This window comes from Lepisosteus oculatus, chromosome 17 (genome assembly GCF_040954835.1).
Source record: "Lepisosteus oculatus isolate fLepOcu1 chromosome 17, fLepOcu1.hap2, whole genome shotgun sequence".
Taxonomy (NCBI): Eukaryota; Metazoa; Chordata; class Actinopteri; order Semionotiformes; family Lepisosteidae; genus Lepisosteus; species Lepisosteus oculatus.
The window spans coordinates 20,559,951-20,587,783 of NC_090712.1; the positions used below are offsets into that span (position 1 = coordinate 20,559,951).

General features: G+C 34.9%; 1 protein-coding gene across 1 annotated transcript in view; it reads right to left on the reverse strand.

Moving 5' to 3' along the window:
• The window catches only part of eys (eyes shut homolog), a 352,522-nt gene that overhangs the window by 138,004 nt on the left and 186,685 nt on the right, over positions 1 to 27,833 (reverse strand). The window contains exons 34-36 of the mRNA XM_069179989.1: positions 7,788 to 7,981; positions 7,310 to 7,401; positions 2,634 to 2,784 (exon numbers count right to left, since the gene is read on the reverse strand). Of these exons, the coding sequence (XP_069036090.1) occupies positions 2,634 to 2,784; positions 7,310 to 7,401; positions 7,788 to 7,981 (437 nt within the window). The remainder of the gene's footprint in view (positions 1 to 2,633; positions 2,785 to 7,309; positions 7,402 to 7,787; positions 7,982 to 27,833) is intronic.

Here is a 27,833-nt window from a genome sequence, read left to right on the forward strand (position 1 = left end):
TGATTCAACAGATTCTGCACCAGAAATTGTTGCAGGAAAAGCTTAAATCATATATATTTATGTTTTATCAGTACATATTATTTAAAATATGGCATACTATTTAAGACATTTGGCACATGTACCACTGAGACATTTGGAATTATATGGAGCTTGAAATTTCCAATACTTTGAGATGATATACTGTATATAGAATGCCTCATTAACTGCATTTACATTAGTGCACTCAGAAATTAATTTTATCACCTAATTCTAATGCTTTATTTACAAGCTAGATGCAGAGGAGCGGATATCTAACACTGTTTACTTTAAAAGCAATATATTTTTCATGCTATTAACAACAACAGAGAAATTCAATTTTACCAATGTTTGCAAGGGCAAATATTATACATTTAAACACAAAAGAAGTGATGTGTGGGGAACAGTGACGTCTATTATGAGCAGTATGATTGTGGAGTTACTGAATTTCACCTTCTCAACAATGTATTTCTGGAGGGTCAGGGTCACGGGTGTTCAGAAAACTTTCAGCAGTGAATTTCCTGCACTGTTTGACTTCTGATTGCAGAGGACCACTGTCTTCAACAGACAGTTTGTTTGACAATTGTATTTGGCTCGGCCTGAAAGTCATCATTCATGTTTGTTTTTTTCTCTCTCTCTGTAAATAGGATCTGGATACACCCACTCGCTGGTTACATAAGAACTGCGTCTCCCTTCCTCAAGTCTTTACATAACCCAAATTTCCCATAAGCATGAAGCCACCCTTTCATAGCCATTGCATTAAACCATACGGAGAATTACTGATCATGATACTGCAGAGACGATTGCAGCTTATTTCCTCTAGCTGTGCTGCTGAGTGAGGAAGGAGAGGCAGCAATGCTGACCACTGTGCCACTGTCTCACCCACTTAGAAACACACAATACAGCAAATAAATTAAAAATTGGAGAATTACCTTTGAATTTTTTACAATTACTGTACATTTCATTAGCCTACAGTGTACTGTCCAGTAATTAAACATGTAATCAATTACACAGTAAATTATAAACATTACCATGCAGCTTGTACTTTAGACATCTTAAGTAAATTGTCCAGAACTCAAAAAGTTTATGAGAGCACCGTTGGGGAGGAGGGGGTTACGGAAAGCTGAAAACGCATAAGCCAAGTCTTTCTTAACCCAGGAGCTGAAGAATAGGCTTACGTTAATTCACAATGCTGACACCCTTACTCATGAAACACGTCTAACAGATGAGAGATGTTTATATTCTGTCAGTAGTCTGGTCATTGAGGATGGGAAAATAATTTTATCAGCTTTCTTTCATGTTGCATGTCATGCTGTGGCCTCTCATCATTTATTCTTTCTGTTGAAATTATTATACTATTATATATTAAAAATAATAGATCCCTTAAGAAGTGTTCTCATAGGCTAAGAAGGAAGAACCAGTAGAACAGTAGATTATTTGCTCTTTTTTTGTTGCAATGCTGAAATAAATTCCCACGTAATATATTCACAACCAGTCTTAAGAAGTCTCTTTATAACTTATTCTTATAGGAGCAATTACTGTACTTTGAATGAGAATCAATGAGCCACAGCTAGGGTTGTCAAATCTGCAACACTGCGCAGAAAACAACTTTTTTGTTTCTTACTGCACCACTACCAGTGCAAACTACAGATAATAATCTGTCCCTGTAGTTTTTTTAACTGAATAACCAGGATTTGACAAGTGCACAGAAAACAGGCCTGGCCAGTTAAAAACACATCTAGGTGGAAACCTTCACCATAAAGAAACAACATCATGGCAGGAACATGCACCTCAGGCAATTAAATTAATAAGAAATTAATTAGATTTAAGATTATTATTAGTGTTATTACAACAGATAATAACCTAAACGAAGTACCTTGATACATAGTACAACAGTACAACCCCACATTGATGTGATCAGTGCAGTACGATGGGCATCTGCATTAGGACCATTGCTCTTTCTGATTTATACAGTATCAACAATCTAGATTCTGGTATTGTTAGCAAACTAGTAAAGTTCTATATGATACAGGATTAGCAAATACTGCACTATGTACTGTACATGGTGAATTCAACAAAATTCAAGACTAGGTAAGCATCTTACTACAGGTACTTTCAGATGACAAGTTGCAGAGTATTACACGCAGGTGGAAAAAACAAATTCTAAGATATGAAACCCAAAGCCTGAAGAAGATACTCGTGTTTTTTTCCACACCATCTTCTAGACTCTGTGTGTAAGGCAAAACCAGTAAGGCTAGAGACAGTAGTTAAAAGTAGTTAAAAGTGTACAATTAAAATTAAAGGCTGTTGCGGTACAATTGTACAAAGAACTAGAAATAACTCATTGTGTATGCAATTTTGGTGATCGTGTTCCAAAAATATATTACTGTTCTGCAATCAGTCCAAAGGGTGACCAGTTCCATTGCCGGGCTTAATTAGTGATGCCCTACTCTGGCAGGCTTAAAGACCTGAATCTTTTTAATCTTGACCAGAGAAAATTACAAGGGGACTGATTAAGCATTCAAATGAGAAAAGTCACCGAAAGGACTACTCAGCTGCAGAAAAAGCCAGTAAAAAACAAATTGCAGTCATTTAAAATCTTGTAGCCATTCGCTTACCTGATACGGCCAGTAGCTTGAAGGTAAACCCCCAAGGAAGAGAGGGCCTGCTTTTTGTATGTGGAGTCCTGGCCAGTAATTACTGGGCAAGCTCCCAACAGTCTCAAACCCAGACACAGTCACGTCCACTTCACAAGACGCTTGGTGTTGTCTATGAACAATATACACAAAACATTTAAAATGCTTTAAAAAGGTACAGTAGTGCTGGGTTTCTGTATGAGTTTTTCTGTGAACAAAATCCCTTAAGTTAACTGAGTGAAATTCTTAGGTACTGTTAATGAGTGAATCAGTTTTTGGTAGTAACGGTCAAAAGAGTCAAAAGTTGTAAGAACAGGAGAAATTGAACTTTGATTAATAAAACAACTCTAATCTACTTGGTATAGGGAAACACATTTCTGAGAGAGGGGCAAAACACAGCTCGGTGAGCCCAAAATAGAGCTCTGTAGAGCGAAACACTTGCAGGATTCAGCAAACAGCATTAACATAAAAAGTACCAGATTCAATGCATGTGACATGACAGGCACAAAAGAGAAGAAGACAAATGAAATTTGTGCAAAAATGACCAAATATCAATACAGTTGTGGAGGAGGAGAGGTGTTAGTGAAACGAACACTAGAACAGAGTGGACTATAGGCTTGTATTAAGAGTATACACTACTGGAGTATGCAACTGGCACAAATGTGAGTGTTTCTCCTAAAACTTTATTATAAACTACAATTAAAATAGGAAATTGTCAAATACAGTTGCTTCAATCCTGTAAATTTGTGCACGGGTGTGCGTATGTACAGTAAATGCATACAAACCAGTAATTCGCTTTTCATGTCCAATAACAAGACATGATTTTATACTGTATGTTAGATTCTTTAATGTAAAAAAAAAGTTCCTAGTGATTCCTATTTTTTATTCTCTTTCTTGAGCAGTTAAAAAGAAAATCCAGTCAGTGCTAGAACTGTATTTATAACTGGATTTCAGGTTCATTACAAACACAGGCTGTGCTGAATGAGTATAAATGATAATTTGTGGTCTCCATGGAAACGGCAACTTAATTCAGAAGCATTCTGGTTGAGCCTTAAAAAGTAAGCAAATGTGATGGTAAGGATATGATTTTAATTATGTGTTTTTACAGAGAGTGATTGGAGGAATTATTAATTACTTTTAGAACCTCCCTATTAGAGGGTAATAAAGGGGCATACTGCACATTACTTTTGATCTAAAATCTTTTGTTTGCTTAAGAGTTATTTACTCTTTTGTAACACTGAACATTTCTAACTTTGCCCATTGACTTCTTAATAGACATATATCAGCCTGTTCTGAATTAGAATCTTGACTTCAGTTTAGACAAACTACTCCCAACATGGCACTAATAACCACCCCTGGCTGACAGAAAATATCCTTGAACATAAGAACTCAGAGTGGCAAGCTGCCTAACTGTTTTAGGAGGGTAAGATGCAAGGTTAGTGTGAGCTATTTTAATTTAACGCTTTTCTCTTCTAATTCAAAACTTACATTGGCCAATTTACTGATTATTTCTTCAATTTGATACAGTCTGTGAAATGAATTAGTGCCACTTGAAGAAATGCAACTCTTGTTTCACTGTCCTCTGTCCAGCTAAACTGGTCACAAAATGGAAAAATGGAAAAATTATTGTTATCCCCCCAAAAACAGAAAGTAAACTGTTTGGAAAACATAATTGTGATATGTAAAGACATGAATAAGATAAAAAAGAGCATCATTCAAGTGTGGTATGTACAGTCATCATTCAAATTAAAATGTTGACTTAAGGTGAGACATACTTGTCCAGCAAATTAATCAGTTCCAGTGCAGAGATATGGTTTATAAAGGGGGCAGGTCATATTCTACCCAAAGATACAGTCCTTATTTGGAGAGTCTGCTGTAATTATTGTCTATTTAAACCAAAAACTAATATATAATCTCCATTATATATTAACATGAGAAATCTACACATGTTCAGTTATTATGAGTATCTCTGTTCCTTTTTCTGCTTGCATCTAGTTACAAATCAAGCAAAAAAAGTTATACTTTTTTCATGTCTTTGATATGCAGTTCATTATCAATAATAGGGTTGTAAATTCAGAAGCTAGAGTAAGAACTGAGACAATTCATTTATTTGTTAGCAGTTTCATAAATTACGTCTTTTAAGCATATTAGAGTAACCAAAAATAAATACACTATAACCTATGATTTTAATTTTTTCAGACAAAAATGTTACTAATTTTGGATCAAGCACTGTAGCACTTATTACTACTTAGCACAAGACCTTCTTTAAAGGTCAAGAGACAACACCATTATTTTGGCATAATTACAACTACAAAACAAAATTAATATAATACCTTTATAGATAAAAACAAGGTTTTATGCGGGGCATTTGTTCAGCACAATCAGAATTTAATTGCAGATGCTTTATTTCTTGTGTTTGCCAGAGTTAAATACTGTAGTGATCATAGCTTTACAATTCTTGCTGATGTGTAATCACGAATTGTAGTTACGGAGCAGGTGGCACATCCATTTCACACATGCTTTCAAAGGGTTTCACAATTTGACCAACTGTTCTAATTAACAAACCATATTTTGAATATATTCAAATTAAATTACTTGACTATCTCTGATAAATTAAAAAAAAAACTATGACAAATACCTGATAAAGACAATTTAGATGCATGGTCAGTGTGGTTTTTGTAAAAATGTATATGCTCTACTACAGAATTGAAATACTTTTAATAACATTTTATCCAGTATTACATCTGCAATATCTTAACACACTGTCTAGTATCTATTGCAATTTCAGTTATCTCCAAGATAACACCCAGATAACATGTTGCCTCAGAACCTTAAAGCAATGAAGCTTAATAGCAGATTGACAATCATCTAGCAATCATGCCTGCTGTTGATGGTGCAAATTATTGTCTGAACTGCAAACGTATACATGTATTTTTAGGCAATTTACTCATCACTTTGGTGCAGGATAAAATTAAGCTATTTAATGTCAATGTTCAGCTCCCGGGCTAGTTATGAGTTTCTGAAACCCTGCTGGACGTGGATGAGATCTGTGGTAGAATTTCAGTCTTCTCCTTTGTGGTATTTTGATAAGTTTAAGATGTCACGTTATGGAGCATAATCTCCATTTATTGTATCTGCGTTTTTATTTATGCAAGCAATCAATTTCAAACGAGCTTATAATAGACTTTCATTGGACGACTGAGGAGGTGACACATTCTACATTGAAAAAGGAGAAAGGAGGGAGCTATATTGCCAGACCTCATTTGTATTTCATTGCCTGCTGCTTTAAGCAACATTTTAAGACACCTCCCTTGTCTTCAGTGTTCTATTCCAGGGACACCCCAAGGCCTTGGGAGATTTCCAAAGCTAATTCTCTGGCCTGAAACAACAGGGGAGGCAGATAATTACCCAAGTATGAGCCATGGCTAACTGTCTGCAGCTGGAGGGGACTTGGTCCGCAGATGTGATAACTCCATGCCTCCTAATACTTTAGCTCCCTCTGTGGAGGGGAGGGATTTAAAGAAGCAATCAGGCATGATTTGTTCAGCCTAGCATCCATTGCTGTAACAATCTCTGGTTCAACACTTGGGGGCACAAACATAGCTTGAGAGTCTTTCTTCGGAGCCCATGTGAAAAAGGAGTTAATTTAGAAGCAGTCTGCCGCGGCTCTCTGGCTGTTTGCCAAAGGGCAGGGTGCGCTGGGAGTCCTTGAAACCTAACTTCAGCAGATTCCCGTTAAATGTATAGAAAACCATCTTTGGCGTGGAGATACATTAAAAACTTCAGCCATACCTATAATAAGATTGAGAAACGATTCAGTACACTGTGAACCTCGGGTTTCCTCTGAGGTGCCTTGTGCTTCAAAATGACAGTGCGCAAAGAGAATCCTCCGAGTCAGATGGTTACAAAGGATTTGTTTTGGTTGAAGTGAAATCCAAAGCTGCTTTTTTGACTCTTCGCTCTGGGTATGGCCGTCTTTCATTCTAAGTCTTTTAAGGGCAGGCAGGAAACAAGAATGATGGGTTTTACTGCAATCTCACTTTCAGCACTGCCTGAATTGTTTCTTCTTTGCAATGAAATAAAAACATTTGAAAACATCAGGAGAAAAAGTCAGGAGCTGTGAGGTCAGGGGCTGTGAAGAAACTTTATTTTCTTCAGATTGTAATGCTTATCGACAGGCAGAGAACATATAGAACTAATATATGCAATAAATGTATTATTTGATAGTTGTTTTCAGTAGGGTGTAACTTATAAACATGTACAGGATTCGTCATCACCTCTCCAGAAAGTCCTTCCATTCTGATTCCACAAATTAGGCAATGTGTATTATTAAAAGAAAAACAATCCAGTCATTCTCTATGTATTCAATAAATCAGAATGATTGGCTTAATAACCTTGCACTATCCCAAATTAAAACTTTATCGCTTCAAAACAATGGAATCAAAACACAACTTATTTGGCATTTGTGGGATTCAAGGTAAAGCTGCAAAAACCAGAAATTGTTTTAAAGAAATGACGAAAAACATTTAATTAAATTCAATTATTTTTATCTATGAAATGCACAGGATTTTCAATGTGGTGTATTGAACATACATTATAAAAAGAAATTAATTTTAATTACATATCTGTTATTAAAAAAACACAAATGAAAAACAAACCTGATGCGAACCATGTACTCTCCTCCATCATCAACCCGAATAGTTGTATTTAGGTTTCTTCCTCTCTCTTCTTGACTACAGCAGTAGTAATACTGTAAAAATCAATATGAATCATAAACATGAAAGAGCTTCTAGAACACAAAGTTCACACCTGCCTTTATACTAATAAGAAAATCACTCACCAGAATTGTGAACTGTTACATCAATCTTTATGGCAAGAGCCACTCTAGACACTTACATATTCCTTTTTGATTGTGAAATATTAGGAATTTTTTATTCCTTCTTTAAAAAAGTATAGAAAACTTAGCATAACAGATAGTCTTTATGGATGAGAATCAATGTCTCCTATAACTCTGTCTTGATACGTGAAGTATGGTTTGCCTATGTATTTTACTTTCCATCAATTCTGTTCACGATTTTACTAAAAACAAGAAAAACGTAATAAAAGCAGAACTCAGTTTTCTTGAAATTGCATTACCTGTAGCCATCCTTGCTCAACAGCAAGTTTAATGAAAAAGACATTTGTGCCTCGTCGTTTATCTGCATAAAGAATGGTTCCTTCTGAGTGTTCTGTTTGAAATCTGAGGGAAATATTCAAGGACGGCACCAGGTCAATGCCATCGAACTCCATATACGAATCACCAGAGTAGTACACAGAAGTGAACTCTTCACCTGAAGAACAGAGTGAAATGGCAGTAATTACAATATGCACACTTTTCTTAACATCACAAATACCAAGTACCCTGGCTGCTGTTGATCATGCTTTAAACCTGTCTGAAGGTACCGTGACTGCAAACGTAGCATTGTCAACTAGTGCGCACCTGTGTGCTCGTCAATCAATGGAAAAATTATCTGGTTCTGGGACAACAGCACATCTACTCTTCGCATCCTCCACTTCCACTTCACCTTGTAGAAGTTATCACGGTTTGATTAGTGTACAATTTTTTTTTACAATTTAATATATTAATAGAATGCTTCAGCCCAAAAAATAAATTACATGTACTGTATAATAGAAAATTGAATGAATTGTTCTTTTTTGAAGCTAGAACAGTCACAAAACTGGCAAGCACATTCCCAGACAGCATGCTGTAGATGAAGTTGGCAGACTTAATCTTTTCTGATTTGTAATAACCCAGTGTTTATGCTTCAGTTACTAAAGGTTGCATACTATAACTATTTGTGCTGATAAAGGTTAGTATTGATTGGAAGAGACTTCATTCTTGGCTAGAATATCAAGAGCTCACTATACACTCATAAATTCTTTGTGTGAAGCCATTTCCATCTTGAGATACTTTAACATTATGATATTATATTTAGTAAAGAAACAAAAAAAAAGACAAAGCACTTTGACAGGGGCAGAATGTAGAAAGGCTTCAGAAAATCCTTAGAAATCACAGAATATTTTCTTCTACAAGTGTAATGGAGTGACATGGTGGCTGTGGTGAGATCAGTTTAGTGGGTGAAGGTTTGAGTTTAGAAAGGACTAGATAAGAGAGCATGGTCCCTAGAGGCCCGGTTATAATAATAGCACAGTCTTTTAGCTGTTTGTTTTTATTTCAGGAATTTTATTGTAATATCATAGTTCAGTAAAATTTTAGTAATTCCATAAAATAAATCTAAAAACCTCTTAGAACCTGTATTTATCATCAAAGTGTTTATGTACAAAGGTCTCCAGACATGCAACGTTGACCAGATCTCACACTCTATTAATGTAATGACCTGGGCAGCAATTAAATACATAGTGAAACACCATAGTAAAAATAATCACTTTATGAACCCACTGAGATGGTGAAGCTGCAGGACGTGTTGTATGAGAGCAGGCTGGAGATACAAGAAGTGCGTAGCGCAGACAAACACAGTACAGGACAGAAATCTGATAAGTGTGACTGAGAGCCAGAGAGACACAGTGAGGGCACAAAGGAGCAAATCCAGATCTGCAGTTCAGACAAACAAGGTTCACAGCAGGAGAAGAGCAATACACAGTGCCAAGGCATAAAGGAACAAAGGGGCAAGGGGCAAATCCAGAGATGTGGTCAGGGCAAATCTCGGGTTCAGTATCCTGGAAGAAAAGAAGCAGAGCACAATGAAACTTGGAAATGGAACAAACTAGGGAAGAAGCAGACGTCAGAACAAATTCTGTACCAGAGCCCCAGGTATTGTCCGAGCAAACCTGAGGTATTCTGAACCACCTGAGGCGGTGTGGTTGCACATTCCCTGCTGGGTAATTCAGATTTCTTGTCAGAGCATGTTTCCATGGCAACCAACTGACAGGTGGATGGAGGTGTGACTACGGAGAGTTAAGCTTTAAATTTTATTGCTAGAAATAAAGAAACAAACTGGCTTTGCTTTAAAATTACAGACTTTCTCACTTCAGAAACTGTTGAAAAGAACATCATAATGTTATGAAGTGAATCTAGATACAACAGGGAGCACCTACAGTAGCTACTAATCAGCATTTCCAGCTTCAAAGCAAGGGGATGTTTGTTGAGATGTAGTGGTCCCAGATTCAGTGATCAAAGCAATTGTAAAGTTTACCTTGGTTCACCTTAGTTGATTAAGTTCTGGGTAAATTATTTAATTGCCAATCAACAGTCCAGGAACAGAGCATAAAACGGAGCATAAGGAAGACAAGACAAGACAACATGGAAATGAGAAAAGAGGGGAGGGGGAGATCACCCAGAAAGACCCATTTGGAGCCAAGTATTCAAACCTTGTCACGAGAGTTTGTTATTCTGTGGTTTGTGGGGAACTCTGATTTCCTGTGTAAAACATCCCTCTGTTACAAAATGGCCTCTCCTGGGTAGTGGATGCTTTTTAGAATAGAAAGATAGGCTCACATTCATTTTGCAGCATCCGGGATTGCAATGAGAGAGATTTAACCACAAGTTCTGCTTGGTTTAGAATGCAGTTTCTCTTTACATAATGCCTTTGTAGCCATTATATATGAGTCACATAAATATTTGGTAACAGTCTTGGTTTTTTTCTGGGAAGATAGGAGTTTTGGGCTCTGAAACACCTTACTAGAGGGTTTGTACATCACTTGTTGTATGTTTATGTAGTGTTGTTCAGTATGTTTATTGTCACAGTTACTAAATGTTTGTTTAACCCAGTGTGGCTGAATTATTACTCTTTTAACATAAGCTGTGCCAGAGAACAAAGGTTTCATGTGCCTCTAATTATAACAAATGCTTGGATATATTTTTGGCAAAATCATTTACAAGTTGGGGGTTATGAGGTTATGATGATTTATTTACTTTGATTTATGTGCTTGGTCAATTTCTGTTATTCACTATTTCCATAATCCCCCCATTTGTAACAATATACTTTATCCATCCATTATCTAACCACTTCATCCAGTTCAGGGATGTGAGAAAGCCAGAGCCTATACCAACAAGCAACAGGTGCAAGGTGGGATACACCCCGGACAGGACACTACTCCATTTCAGGATACATGGAACAAAGTACCAAAAAAATCTGCAACAACACAGAAACAGGGACATGTTGAAAGAAGGTGACAGCCAGAGCTGCACTGGAGCTGCTGAGGCCCAGTCAGAGCCACACCTGAAGTCCACTCAATAATCTGTGGCCTCATCCATCACCGCCCCCAAGTAAGAAGACAGAGCTTGAACAGTTTTGTGTAAGTAAATGGCCAAATTTTGCCACACCTAGGAATGAAAAAATGGTAGAGACCTATCTCAACAGACTCACGTGTGTAATTATGGCCAAAGGTGCTACCACTCAATAATAACTCAAGGAAGTGAATACGCTGTTCATTTTTAATGTATAACTTATTCTTAACAAAATGATTAGATGTTTTTTTCCATTTAAAGTGTAGAATATTGTGCGTAGATAGATAAGGTAATGGCACTTAATTTAAATGCTCAAAAATCTGACACTGATCCAAGAAAATGTGAAACAATTAAAGGGAGTTCAGACTTTCCATTGCTACTGTTTTTGGCAATCATGTCAATGGAAGAACAAAGCAAAACACATTGGAATTGTTTTTCTCTGGTGCATTCAATTCAATTTTGAAGGCTTGAGCAAGGTGTTGGATGATAGTAATGCACCAAGATAATGTTTAAAAACAATAAATGGGTTTCAGCCTTCAGCAGCCGAATGGCATAGTTGTATGAAATCTGAGTTCAGTTATTTGGAGCTCCCATTCTTCACTGATCCTTACAAAGCACAACTTCAGGACCATCTCCAGGAGCTTAGCAAGAGTGAATGGCATATTGTGTAATTCAGTGAAGTGAGAAAAACAACAAATAATGAAACTGAAGAGCACATTTACCCTTCTACAAGGGCAAAATTATGACTAGGTAAGCAGTGTTGAAATTTTCATGGGTAGGAGACTGATATACAAAATTATATGTTTAAGGAAAGTTAAACTGTGAAAAAAGGGAATTAATATAAACTGCTTATCTGAGGCACTTGCAAGTGATGACATTGTCATCTTTGCCAAACGCACTACTCAGATCAAAGTAACAAGAAAAAAACACAAAATTAACTTCAGGAAGTGGAAAGTAGTGTTCAATTACCTTGTAGAGGCTAAGAAGATGGAAGCAATAAAAAATCATAAAGAAGTCAACAGTTATCTTGGCCAACAAAATGCACAGATGGAGAGCTAATTGGGAGTCTGGGGAATGGGATGTCCAAGCCATAACTGCTTTCCTTCTTTCCCTCTGTGGACTTTGCAGAATGCTTAGGGTCATTACAGAGCAGGAACACTAACTTCTGTCCAATAAATCTTCTTTACTGGGTAACACACAGTAGAAGAGTGCAACAGACATTTTGCAGCATTCATTGATCTTTCTGCAGTCCAAAGATCATCAGTGAAGACAAAAAAGCTTATATCATCACACAGTCTCCGTGCTGTTTAACACTTCAAACACATTGTTGCTTGACTGGTGACAAAAAAGTGTATACTGTATAACCAAAGAAAAACTATTTGGAAACATCATCAGCAATCTCAAATTCTCAAATGGAAAACTCAAATCCCAGTCCCAATGGTTTCAAATAAAGTTGTTCTGCTTTTAAAAAAGCCAAAAATGAAAGACATGCATTCAGTTCATCTTGCTTGTTTGGTACAGTAATTTAGTGCTTAAGAGAAACTAAAAATGTATCCAGCCACCTCTTAAAGGTGCCTAGAGTTTGTTCCTCAGCCATCTGGTTGTGATGCTAATTCCAGATAATCACAAATTTTCGTATAAGAAAGCATTTCCTATTTTTTCACCTTAAATTAATTATCTTTCAGTTACTAATTGTGTCCAATCTCTTGAGTTGACCCTGTCTATGCCTCTTAGGATCTTTTATACCTATAGTGCAAGGTAAAAATATTCAGACTCTTGCAGTTTTTATATTTTGTTTCTTTAAATTATACAGTCCTGACACTGGAGTCCTGAAGTACAGGAGATGTTAAAATGTTTTTTTTAAAGCAAAGAGTAAAAAGAAAGAACTAAACAGATACTATGCTAGAAAAATAGAATAACACAAAATAACACAGACTGTGCTCATCAATGCAAATCTGTTTATCTTTCACTTAGCAGGCATTATCACTAGAAATGGGTGAATGTTGACTAACCTCACCTACTTGCAACTATAACAATTTAGCAAAACATCAAAAGATGAAAGCTATTGTGTTTCAATTTACATGTAAAAACCAAGTCCAAACCGTGTTCGTATTACATGATCTACTATGAATACAACGGAAACTACCTGGAAAAGCCGGTATAAAAAGTAACAATAAAATAAATCTAACTGGAAAATAATAAAATCACTCAAGAAAAAAGAAATGGACAACACACTGCAGTTTTATCTGACCAGACAAAGAGAGTAAATAAAGAGAATAAAGAGAAGGCATTGTCAAACACTGAAGTGCATAGGTTTTGTTGTACTTTTGCCTCGACAGACAGACAATCACTGACATCGCTCATCTGCTTCAGGCTGATCTGGATGGTAGCATGGAAACCACAGTATTTGCCTGTAGCACTAAGGGCCTCCATATCACTTACATGTTATGCTATTGATGTATGTTTGCCCATACATTAAACCTGAGTTCTAAATCATGTTTATGGTGCTATTTTAGTATTTTAATAACTTATTTTAAACAGCAGTGCCTGGTTATCAATAATAAACAATTAGAATCTGAAACTACAAAGATGAACAATATTTCAAACAAAATTCCACTCTTGCAGCCTAATGTAAGGAGCTTTTGCTCCATAGTCTAATAACGAGTTTAAAAGTTTCTGATATTCATTGCAATGTGAGATTCTTTTGAACATACATTTATTTTTCTTCTCTGAACTGAATCATGATTAAATGATCATCTCACTGTTCTGAATCAGTATTTCATCAAGAATTACCTGATGCATTTTTCTAATGCTGTCCAAGGCCAGAGCTAATTAAAAATTGCAAAGGGATATGTCTTGGGAGCAGCTCACTTGATTTTGATTAACCTATGTGCATACAGTATAGGGCCTTTTAATGTAGTGTTATTCTACAAGGTTTGAATTTAGCTTTCAGCGCTTTTTATCAATGATGAAGGATATGCAATTTTTCTACCCCTAATTGTACAGCTATCTTCATAACATCAGAAATAACGATGATGGGTATGTTCTTTCCATTAGAAAAGTCTTTGATTATACTGAAATAGTCAGAATGGAGCACCAGGTTTTAAGAAACAATAAACAGCATTCAATCAAAGGAAATTGTTTGGAAAATTGTAGCACTTTCAGTTAGAAATAAAAATGCACTTTAATGTGCATTGCAGAGCTGTCTGTGGATTTGTTAAAGCTGTGAACTAAAATAATAGTAGGCCCAACTATGAAAAGCTTTCAAATCAATATACTGTATATATTTTACGTAAAAGTATGAGATTAACAATTCTTTGTTAGTATTTGCTTAATTACAACAAACATGTACTAATGAATTGTCCACCCAATGAGGGAAATACATTAAGTCATATTTTCAAATTAAGTTAAATTCTCCAATTATATATTTCAAATGATCACCACAGTCCAGTTTCTACAAATCCTTTGCCTGTATATTTCAAAAATCAAGATTGTAACTTCAAGGATTGTAATAAAAGTTAATACATGCCTTCTTCTTTATGCTCAAACCCTCTAATGACACCTGTAAATAATGTGTACTTGTAGCATTTGTTTAGGGCTGTGCAGGGAAAAGGTAGACTATGATACTGTCTTGATTAACTTGTTTACCTGCACTACAGCTTTTCATGCATGTCATACCACACTGATTTCCTCTAAACCAAATTGCAATGTTTTTCTTCACTATCAGACCAATAAGTCACATAACTCATCTCAGAGCTTTATGGTGTTCTGTTGTACAGATGGAACTGTTTCTCCCTGCACAAAAAATACAATTAGAAATGACATACAGAAAGCAGGTGTATAACCCTATTTGCAACATAAAACACACAAGTAATTTGAGATTATAATATGGAATGTGCAAAAATACAAAATTTATAAATAAAAACTTTAACAGTTTTTTTTTCATTTTGTGGTGCATAAAATGGAGATACTGGTAAAAATGAAGACTGGTAAAAAGAGGGAATTATTATCATAATAACACGGCTGCATAGTTAGTTGTTAATATATTAATAATCCTTACTGCACAACAGGTTGTATATGAGGACAAACTATAGAGTTATAGATATCAAATTGCTCCAGTCACGAACAACATGAAGTATGCTTTTCAGAGCTCCAATGATTTACAATCAGAGGCTAACATTCTCAGAAAACATCTTTCATTTGGAATGAGAATGAATGAGAATTAAATGTTTATTGAGAAAGCAATTTGTTATTGCTGAGGGGTCAATGTTGGAATAAGTAATCTGTTACTGGGCAGAATTTGTACCACCCTATAGAAAACATCCCTTTAGAAACACAAAATAAGTTCTTGGGCTGCACAAGGGACTGCTGACATCAAAGAGAGAAAAACTGTTTATGCTTATTGTTAATTATTAACAATTGTTTTTTGTTTATGCTGAAACTCTAATTCTATTGGACTAACTACAGACAAGACACATACTGTAGTAAATCTCTTATTATTATTTTTTTTACAATTTTACAGAAACATTTTCCATATGAAACAACTTTCCCACAGGAAAGACAAAAGAGCTTAAGTAAATTAAAAAGCTTATAATCACCTTACAGAATGTTGAAATAAAATAGAATCATGAAGAATCATGAAGAAAATTGTTGCTCCAAATTATTGACAACTGTTACTAAATGACCATGAAGATCTAGTTATAAAATTAAAAATTGATATTCAAGTCAATGAGAAGGTTAGGAATAACTCTATAACATCTCTGCAACACTTACACATCAGTCTGATGGCCTGAGGTTTTAATGGCACTTTTGTAGCAGTACTGTGATTCAGATTGCTTTGCTACAAGCTGTGAAGCATATGAATGTTGCAATCTAAGCAGGGACAAAGGCCATGCTTAGAGAAATGTAATCATGCAAGTTTATTACATGCCTCATTGTTTGGCATGATATCCTGGTTTAGATCAACCGTGTCAGCAGACAATTATGGGACATTTCAGCAGACATTTCCCATTGCTGAAAACCCTATTGACAGAACTGCAGAAAAACCAGAGAAACACTTAGAAGATTGATTCACGAGTGTCATAGTTAGTCCAGACAGAAAATAAAAAAGCCTTATTTATTGTGCAAATATGTTTTCTTTTAAAATATACAAGGTCTGATAATGTACATGAGGACATTATATTAAACAAATTCTATTTTTTAATTTAATTTTTAAGAGTTTGGAGTTTAATACAGAATGCATGTACCTTAAAATAGTATAATTATATATATGTACAGTATATAATATAATAACCAAAAAACTGAATACCATCTTTATACCCTTCTTTTATCATTAAAAATACTGAAGATGTAATAAATGTTTTTTACTGAAATACTATTTCCACATCGATCTATAATGCGTTAAACCTTGACAGCTACAATTTGTAATAAGTGAATTATTTATAATCAATGCTCCACTGATGACAGGCAAAGGCTCAGAGGTGCTTTACAACTGTACTCCACTTAAGTCTTTGAACCTCTATTAGTACAGTTACCTGTGGGCTGGAGTGTGTTTGAGACCGTTAGCAAATGCCTGAATGGGGAAAGAATGTGGAACAGCATGGAGAGACTCCAGTCAGAGAGAGAATGAGGAAAAGCATGGTTTTAAAGCATTGCTCTTTGCTAGGGCAGGACACTATGGTTTGCATGCAAAGATGACAGGAAATTTCACAGAGAGAAAGCAGTGAATTAATTTTAAAACATTCTTAACACTGACTGTGTGTAGGCTTTGATTCATCCGTGGAAAAATGCAATCAGACACTCGTGTGTCTCATCAACAGTACAATCTTGTCCTCTCTTAGTTTAAAGCTCATTCTGCTCTTTACTCTGAAACTTTCCTCATCCCGAGCTCTCCAGTCACTGTTGTTATTTCTTTTACAGAAAGCTCACTGTTTTATATTGTACTGTAGGACATCCTGTCCAGTGTTGTACTGCATGCACACTGGATGTTAACCACCTTTATATTTTAAACAAGGTGAAATAAGTTCATTGTATATAGAACCTTAAAAGCCTGCTTGTTAAGTTCTCCTACCCAATATTTTTTCATTCCTCTTTGCTTCCTTTGAAAATGTAGTTTCTATATTGGTAATTATTTTATTTAATAATTCTGTTGCAGCAAATAATAAAATGTATTATAGTTATTATGTATTTTGAATATGTTAAAAAATATCCCAGGAGATGGACCCTGATTACTCCTTTAACTTTTGGTATTCTCAAAGAACATACAGTATGAAAGTAAGCAATTTGTCTATTTATCTATTTCTTGACTCAAAGAAGAACATTGTGATATTCCAATAGCCAAGCAGTTTCTATTTGCATAATAACACAAGAGAAAACAGAAATTATTAGCTTTGGCAATATTAGAAGGAATACATTCTACTTCAAATGTTTTTCTTTTTCATTAACAATAAAAACAAATATCCATATTGCAACAACCTTTTTAAGGATTCATTTATAGTGCTGTGTTGAAGCATGTGTGCAGTATATCCAGTAACATGGTACCATAAGGTTTCAGTCATTTAAGGTGTAAACAGTGCATGAGCTTGAATAAATAAGTGTTTAATTGCAGTTTGTAAAGTGCTTTGTAATTTTCCATTTGAAATAATGGATTTTTAAAATCTGAAATATTTAAACACATATGCGCACCACTGAATTTAACTGTGGTTACCAGACAGAAAAAAAAAATTGTCTCCAGATGATGTCTTAATGAAAACTATTAATTCAGTATTGTATTCAAAATTAAACTATTTGAGACAGTTTCAGTTTAAATATTTTTGCAGGTTAGATACATAGAAACTGGATCTGAAACTTAGGACAATGCAGGCTATATTGCACAACTTATTCTGTATTTTTGTTTTACACTGATTTTAATCACAGTAAAGTGAACAGGATTTTTGTGGTTTACCCTTGAGCAGATAATCATGCATTTATATCATGCATTACTCTATCGAGTCATGGTTTTTCAGGTTTTACCACATCTGCCTATGCTTTACCACAATTTCACTTTCTTTAACAGAACAGTGTTAGACAATCTGCTTTGAAACTACCTCTGAAAAATGTATTTTTCTATTTTTTAAATGTGCAGCAGCTGTTTTTTTGTTACAGTTCATTTCAAAACTATGGAGAACCAGAAGAAATAAAGAGTTTCTATATTGAAACACAATAATTCTGAAATACATGTATATCTGTGCCTCTCCGTAGCATGAACTGAAAATCTGTGCTATAACTATCAAAGGGAGCACATTTTTCACACCTGTAATACACCATGCATTTTAACAACATTTTAATTCATGGATTTAATAATTAACAGGAAACTATAGATTGGTCCAAGCACTTGAAAGCTTGGACTGCTCAAATAGGACCTTAAATTGCATCAGCTTTGATCCACTTTTGATCCACTTTTAAAAAGAGTGCACAACATGTGTTAGGATTCAAAACGTGTAACCTAGGTATTAATGATTTCAAGTGACAGTAACACTTAAAGAAATGTGTATAAAGTCAGTATTTGGTTGTAATGTCTATTTCAGGCAATAACTGCATGAAGCTTTGAATTCAATGAGCTAATCAAACTTTTTGTGTAGTCATTTGGGATAGTTGCAGCCATTTCAGTTCTTGTCTATTCATGGGGTGTTCGGATGTCATTTTTTATCCAGCATGTCAAACATTCTCAACTGGATCTAATCTGGAGTCTGACGTGGCCTGTCTGAGATTTTCCATTTATTTTTCCTGATAAACTCCTTGGTATCATTGGCAACCATTTGCTTTATTTTAAAGGTTTTTTTCTCCCACATAAGCATATAAAATGTCTCTGTGTGTAAACTTCATGATTCATGCCAGACACTTTCAGTCACAATATCTGGAATTTGTGGTTTCTTTAATATTGTAAAAAGTTATTTCCAAAATACTTATTGAAGGATAAGGGTAAAAACTATTTCAGTCTAACACATACAACTGTTAATATAGCTATCCCTTAAAGCCCAGTGAGGAAGAACTATGCATTTCTTTTAAAGTGCAGGTCCCAGTAAAAAAAAAACCTGCATTTGCTTTCAGAGAACCATGCAGGTGATTTGTTATACTAAAAAAAAAACCTGTATAAATGCTGCAATTTTCTACTGCTTCAGGAGTTCATACGTGATTCAAAAGGAGCGCATTGTCTAATAAATAAGTCATTTCCTAACCCCTTCCCCTGAAGATGGTGGATGTGTACTGAATCTCTAAACAGTTTTAGTAAAATGTATACTGCTTGCAAACACCATTCACAATAAGGATTCATAAGGTAAAGTTCACATGAAAACACAAGCAAAAAAAAGCCAGATTAATCAATTATCTACTACAGGAATCTTTGGTTAATAATAAACAATTTAAAAAACATGTGGTGTACTGTATATTGCACCATTCAGTAACTGTATTCCAAAACTGAGCCATAGCAAATCTTGGAAGAAAACCTGTTCCAGAGGGTAAACTCTCTTAATTTTCTTATTTAACATGCAAATAGATTATGACTGGAAACAACATTAAATTGTTCTGGTAAAACAAACCCAAAACTGGCTTGAAATGCACCCTCATTTCATTACCATATTTACAGTATTTTACAGATCACTGAAAAATTGCCTGAAGAAATACATTTTTGAAGAATATACATTTCCAAAAACTTTTCTTCAGTGGTTTTAATTGTTACAGACTCATATTTTTGGGTTTGAGGAACATTTGGAAATCTGATGACTGGAGAGCTTCAGAGACTCGATGAAGGATTGCTCTGTACAGACTCCAGCTAGGGTTAGGGTTAGCATTCCCAAACTACCTAGATATTTCTGAAGCTTGCTGCTGGAGTTTGGGTTCCAAGTCAAATTAAAGAAGAGTGATAATTTGCTCCTATCTTCAACTTTTTCTTTGGGCCTTGTGGCTCCTTATATGGTATTACCCACCATTAAGTAATTGCTTTCTCAAAACGAATCAGATGAAAAGTTGTAAAAAGACCACATCTACAGGGTAAACGCTCTTAATTGTCTCATTTAACGTGCAACTAGATGTATAACTGGAGTCAACATTTATTGGTTCTTGTAATGCAAACCCTACACTGGCCTGATATGCACTGTCAGTTCTGAATCATTAATACAGCTTTTTGTAACTGATTGAAAATTTGCCTAAAGAAGATACATTTTTGAAGGTTTTGATTGTTTTAGACTCATATTTTTTGGTTTGAGGAACATTTTTAAAGCTGATGAATGCAGAGCTTCAGAGACAGATTGCAGGACTGCTCTGTCAAAACCCCAGCTAGGGTTAGCGTTAGCAGTCTCACACTAGACATTTTTTTACACTTGATTTTGGGTCACATGTGAACTTTATGCAACTTATATTGTAATTTGTTTAAGAAGTGGAACACATTTTTCACTGACATGTAATGCTTTGAAGTTTATAATCTCAACCAAAATAACCAAATCGACCAATCAATCAATTTTCAAAGTAAAAACAGTGTAAAGTACAACCTTGTAAAGTACAGAAGGTTTAATCTTAATTTTTTTCCTCTCTAGGAAATAAAATAATCTCTATTTCCCCAAAATAGGCTTAATTTACTGGTTTATCAAAATTACAAAGTTACAGCTATTCAGAATGCACTGCAGATAATGCAGTACATTTTGGCGCACATGCTGCGGGTTACTTCACGTTTCTGTAAGTATTCTGTTGTGTGACTGCACTACTTTGTAAAACCACCAGGTGGAGCAGTGAAAGTTTAACGTGTCATGTGGATATAATTGGGCTGTCAGCTGAAAAATCTCAGTCAAAGTTGAGGGACAATCTTTTTCCAATTATATAATTTAAGTTGTATTCTGATTAGACTTTTATTCATTTTAAAGTGTATTACACTATTTTAAATATTTAATTAATTAAAAAAGAGAGTAGGGCTATTTTACAAAAACTTGTTTTATTATTCTACTGTGGCTTGTTGTGAACCCATGTGCTTCTTTCAGGCTTACATCCGCATTGAGAATAATCTATATTGTGCTTTATTGCAAATTCTAACCATGAGTAATCAGAATAATTTAACTTTAAATTTCGATTGTGAAAAATAATTTCATACATACTGTACCGTTGTGGCTTTAAAGTATATGGTCTCAGAAGTAATATATAGCTAATGTGCATACAGCAGATGTTAGTTAAATTTAAGAAAAATACAACGTACACACAGTATTCCACACTCTTCATTAACATTTTATCCATTATGCATTTTATGGATGGGACACAGCTATGCGAATATTTTTGTCGGCTGGGTAGAAGAATACTAAAGTTTTCTACAGAATAAAGACGATACATCGATGACTGTGTCGGTGCCAACACATGCTCTAACGATCAGCTAGAACATTTCCTGCATCAGTTCACCAGCTTCCACCCATCCCTCAAATATACAGTTAAAATATCTTCCACTACTGTTTCATTTCTGGACATAAACTTATCCATTAACCATTCTTCTGCTCCATACATACTAAAAAACTCTCTCTCTTCTTCAAGTTCAAGTTCATCAGGCTTGACGACTTTGGAGTGACAATCTGAACGTCCATAACCAAGCCCTCAAAATGCACTCTTTTTTCATTCACAGATGATACCCTACCCATGTTACTGAAAGATTCTTCTCCTGAGCCAAAAAGAGCCCTTGGCTGATCAACCCAATTAGGAACCCGGAGATGCACAACTGCATTCCATACCACCCTAACGTACTTTCTATCCACAGGATCATTACTGACAACATCCCAATCTTACACGATGACGCCTCTTTCCTGACCGCCCCACCATCTCATCGCTGACCACCTAATCTGTGCAACCTTCTTGTTCACTACTCCCATGACCGCCACAGCAATTATCCACACCATCTCCTTTTTTTTCCTTTCAGCATGGAATAAATCTTTACCTGTTCTTTTTTAATATTGCATGTGTTGTACAGTATGTCTGTTCCATCAGTGTTCTCATGCTGTATTGAAAGCAAATTCCCAACTATTGTTGTGTGGCAATGAAGAATCATATTCTATTCCTACAGAGTTGTCATTTTCTAAGCTGGAAGTCAATGCCAAACACTAAAATATTAAGTACACTATCTCTTTATATTCATTGGCTTGTTTCATCGGAATGAGAATTTGACTGAGCTAGTGAATTACCATGATCCAAATTATTACAAAGACAAGATTGTGTGAAATAACGTCACTGTTTTAATACATTTAAGTGGAATCACCCTTTCATGCTTTTTGCTTAATACTTTAGGCATCAAACAGTATGATCTAAGATACCGAACAGTCAATAGTTGATTACACTTCCGTCCTCTGGAGTGGCTGTGTCTTAATATTTATACATTAGCAGATCATTTTTTTTTGTTCTATAACCAATACAGTGCTTTATATTTTAAACAGGAAACAGCAAACAAGGCTGTAGATATATATATATATTTAACACAACAAAATCTTTTAGCACCCATTTTTTGTCAGACATTGTTGTCAATGAACATTTAAAAATGACAATATGCTCTTCTGTAGTATCCTGCAAGTCTCTTCATTTTGTATTGTACCAGCACAAAAGTGTTAGTTTTCAGCTAAGCCTAAGTAATAGTCCCATGTAGAAACAAATGCTATCAGCAGAAATGCTCTGATCATAAAGAAATTGCTTCTGGTAGCTAGTATATTTTTCATGATGCAGATCTTAGAGCATGTTATACATAACCTACAGTATATTATAATTACTTTTTTAATAAAATTTTTTTTTGTACATTATATAAGAAATAATTAATATTATAAAAGAAAAAAAAACTTTGATTCTTTAGGGCTTGCTTAGTTTTGAAAGAGGGAAAGACTATTTTTTTAATAAACAATTATATGCCTGAGTCTATCTCTGTGTATATGAACTGTGCAAATGGAGTGTTAATTTTTATATCATCAGGTTTCCAAAACAATACACATATATTTGCAACACAGTGCAGGGAACATCTTCAGCCCAGCTAGCTAGTAAACACCCAATTTCATACATTTAGATTCTCATTTTCCAAGGTACTGAGAGACAAATCCCAAAACCTCAGAGAGGCAATTGATCGTTCTGAGCGAATAAGTTTCTTTTCATCTACAGTTCTCCAATCTGCCTCTGGGTAACTGAAAACCTTATAATGATCTGTGCAACACAGTGAACCCACCTTAGCTGTCAGCTACAATTTCAGAACAAATTATTAAAGTGGCACAGCAGCTAGTCTTTCCTCTTGCATTGCTAACAATCCTGTATAGGGATGTTCAATATTAGCTTTAATGGTGCTGGAATCAGTTGCCTCAGTTAGTTGGTGAAATTTATAGACTTTTTATTCCTGTTGAGATAAATGAATTAGTTCTACATAAGTAGCTTACCAGACAAAAAATATTAATCTTAGCCCTATGATACTATTATATTACTTGTTTGAAAACAGATTATCTGACATCAAACATGTTTTAATTTTATTTTTAAGACCACTGTGCTCATCGTTGTGATATAATATGTTTAATAAAATACAATAAATACTTTATAAGAAATTAACATAAGAGTTTTTTATTTGTTCAGGAAGTCTGCAATCAATGCCGAAAGGAGCTCATTTCATGTTAGTGATGCATTAAACACTCAGAGACACCGAGCTTGTGAAATATATACGAGTCTTCCTGATCTCATCAGTCTCCCTGATTTCCCTGCAGCACCCTTCTGGAAGCTACAGACAAGTAACACAGGCCAGAATCAAACAAGGATCCCAAATACTGTGAGGACATAACACTACCATGCTGTCCAAATCACTAGAACATTAAACCAAAAATATTTTATCATGTTTGTATAAACATACAAAAAACATTAAGTATTTAGATTTCCCTGTTAATCATATGCAGAGTATTTAATATAACTTTATCAAGGAATACAGTAGTATAATAAAATAATTTATACTACACATACAAGTTTAATTTAAAAGAATATTCCAGTGCTGCTTTCATTTGTATGTGAGCTATATGTTCTTGATGGCTAACCTCTGTGTTTTGGCCAGCAGTTTTCCAAAAACCTCTTGTCATATCACAAAGCTGTCTTGTGTGTGATCATTTTGCCTGTGCGTGGAAGAGTGAGGTTTTCTGTCTTTGGAGTTTTTGAGAGAGATCACTACTTTAAACCATCATTACAAGCAGCCCTGGTGCTCTGACACTTTTTTTTTACCATCAATGCAGCTGTCTTTCATTGACCAAAAACTCTAATTGTGGCATTCTCTAATTCTGTGGTAGGGCAGCCTATATAAACTTATTTACTTGCTTTCTTCTTATTTTGCATTTTTAACACAACTACTCTATTTTTTCCATTTGACTGAAACATTTCATTTTAGTCCATTTGATTTGATTATTTTTTTAGCAATAGGTTAAGATTTAGTATCATTGATTCTCTAGTCAGAAGGAAATTACATCTAAATTGGCCCTTTGTCCTTGATCTATAAATCAGACAATATGAGCCGGGGACACTGCTTGTGGTTTATTTTTTTAATTTGGCACTTTCTTAATAAAAGAAGACATTTTCATGTTTTATGGGTTATATAAGATAAGGTTATTATCAGTAGAAGTCAGAACAACATGGGAATTAAGGAATTAAAGGAATCAATGAAGGCTTGTTCTAGCTATAGACTAAAACATCAAACATAATTATGTATTATATACAGGTATTTACTAAATTGTCCGTTGTGAATCACAATTTTTCTACTTTAGCAGCAGTAACAATATTAACATCAGAGCTCCCTTTAACAGAGATATGAAACTCTACAACTTATTATGCCATAGAGCTAGAGGTTTGTAACTCTACTCATAACTAGTAGCTCTGTGAAGTTTCAAATGTGAGAAACATTTCCAACACAATGTAAGGGGCATATTGTATGATAGAACATGATCTGCAGAGTGCTAGAAAAAAACACTGCGCAATTATTCTTCTCCAAGCTGCCCTTTACTCACTTTGACAGACAAAGGAAAATAAATGAATGCCTAAACACCCCAAACACTTTGGGATGTACAAGATAAAAAGCTCAAATAAGCAAGTAAAGTGGTGATGTAATTGTCTAAGGCAGTATAGGTAAATTTAAACAAAATTTACTTTAGCTAGCTGTTGACTATTTCTTTCCATGTGTATGTGTATATCTCATATACTGTATGAAAGTAGGTAAAAGTAAACTCCACACCCGAGTCATTCAATCTCAAGAGGCCAGAGTTCATTCTGGTTTGTGCAACATGTGTCACGTATTCCCCCCGTGCCCACAAACGCTGTCACCCACCTGAACAGACGCTCACGCCGCAACTAATCTTCCTGTCGCCTTTAACTCCCGTCCCTACTTAAACCCCCCTCCTTTTCCTCACCCTCGCTCACGAATTGGGGTTCTCCTCGGAGCTCCCTAGTGCGCGCGCCCCCTTCCTCTAACAGTGTGATCTTGTCGTTGCTTCCTGGACTCCCCTAGTTTCAGACCTCGGTTCTGCCTTTGCGATTTGGATGTGTTGTCTCGGTTGAATTGTCCCACCCCGGTTTTGACTTTCTCCTGCCCATTGGTTTTTGAATATTAGGACTTGCGTTGTTATGTAACCTTTTTCTATCAGGACTTCCTGCAACAGCGCGCAGAAATCGCTTACGTCAGCCCTGGACAGGGTCTTTTTATTTTGTAGCATAAACGGTTGCGAACACTAAGGAGACGTGACCCCCACAGAGGATTGGACATACTGTATGTCCCTCACAGGGATAACCCCCAACCATACTGGTGCCTTAGATACTTATACATCTGGGTGCAGTGGGTCAAGTACTTCAGTGTATCTCAAGGTTAAACTTGCAGCAGCTGCAGAAGTGTCTTCAAGCTACAGCATGTGCATTGAGCCCAAGGGGTTACCATCCACTCTATGCTGTTTATATGTCCGTTACATATAAAATGAACTTTTAGATTATTAGACAGACTTTTTAAGTGTAAAAATGAAACATTCCTGTATTCATCTGTAATGATATAATAAAGTTTAAGATGTGCCAGGATCCCATAATATTGCATTTTGAAGATGAATTTTGTCCCATCTGGCTCACATGGAATGTGATTAGTATCAGTGCATGATTTGATAAAAAAAAAACTCGGTAACATCTTTGCATTCTAGTCAATATGTACTAAAAACTATCATCATAATTCATCAATGCAAGTAAAAAACAATATTCCTCATTCATACTGAATCAATTTGGATTGTGTTATAAACATACAGTAGATACTTGCTTAAACAGAGATTGATTAAGATTAATGGATATCCTTAAATTCTGTAACTGATCTTTTTTATGTTCAGACATGGGTAAAGTAAAAAACAACTTAAGTTTAAACTTAAATAGCTCAGCACTTCACTAAGTAAAAATATGACTTTCAAAAAAGATCAATTCAAGGTAATGGAAGACATCATGTTGAGCTATTATAAAGTATTCAAAACCTGTCATTTGTATTTAAATCAATTCATGATTTGCTTCTCTTATCATGTTTTGAAATAACTGAAGTGGTTTTGTAAATGTTTTACCTGCTGCTAGTGTAAGACTGAAAGTTGATCTTTTTATTCTAAGGGATTTTCAAAAGTAGTTCTCTCCATCCTTAGAGTGTTTTTATTAGAATGTCTATGCAGCGATCAGCAACTACAGGCTGCAGTAAATGTATAATGATTTTCTGAGGAAACCTAGAAGAAAAAAAACTATCATAATGGTAACAATAGATTACATAAGGATGTTTCAATTGAAATTATTATTATTAATTCCATCATCTTTTTATTCAGAAATCTTTCATGATCTGACTATGTTTATAATTTGTTGTGTTACCATAGTGATTTGTGCAAAGGCTATATAAAATGGTGGTACAGTAGGCACTGGGAGTCTCTCTACGTTTCATTTGAAACACACTGTTATATATAGTATATATAATTAATATATATATATATGTGAGTATCCGTACAGGAATGTATACAGTAAGAGATTAAAGTGTTGACACCATTCCTTTGAAACACTATTTAATAAACACTGTTTATTATCTATCAGTGCCTGAGTGACACAATTGTCTTTCTTGAATGCCCCAACTGCTGTGTTGTCTGTGTCACTTAATGTTATTTATATTTTGTTCCTTGTTTTAATTTTTAACTACAGAGATTTCCGTTGTCTGTATGATATACAAGACACACTCCATGGGATGCAGTATTGTGCCTTTTGTTTTCCCTCTCTTAAGGTGTGTGTTCTGCAACAGGGTAAGACGTGGTGCTGCTATTGAGATTCTAATGAAAACTTATTCACCGCTATGCTTTGTAAAGCTCCTGTCTGTCACTGCTATTATTTTCACCCTTTTATGCACAAGAATAAAACCATCTGATTTTGATATGGTGACTGGGTTTTGGGCAAATTCTCTTCCCATATGAGTGATCTTCTGAATAAATGAAACCTTTTAAAATAAATCAGAATTTTCCATTTATTCAATGCATTATCAAATTGGAATGTAGTTGAACTTTTATGTTTAAAAACAAAAACACATATATCATATGTGTTTATGTATATATTTTATATGTATATTATGTACATATGTATATCAAGCATATGTATCACATAATTGTATAATACATAATTGTATGTATCTTGCTCCCTGTCTCTCTATACATCCAGTATTTCACAAGTATACAGTATTTCACAATGAAAAGAAAAAATAAAATATAGAAACTATAGAACCTCAAGTGTCACACATATTATGTAAATCATTTTGTTTGCTACATAATGTCTTGAAACAAGACATTTGCATTATTAAAAAAATAATTCAATTTTCAACATTTATACCAAGCACATGTTCCTGAGATGTTATAAAAATAAGAAATTATCACTTTTTTAGTCATCATAACAATTTCATTTTAAGTAGCACCTTTCTA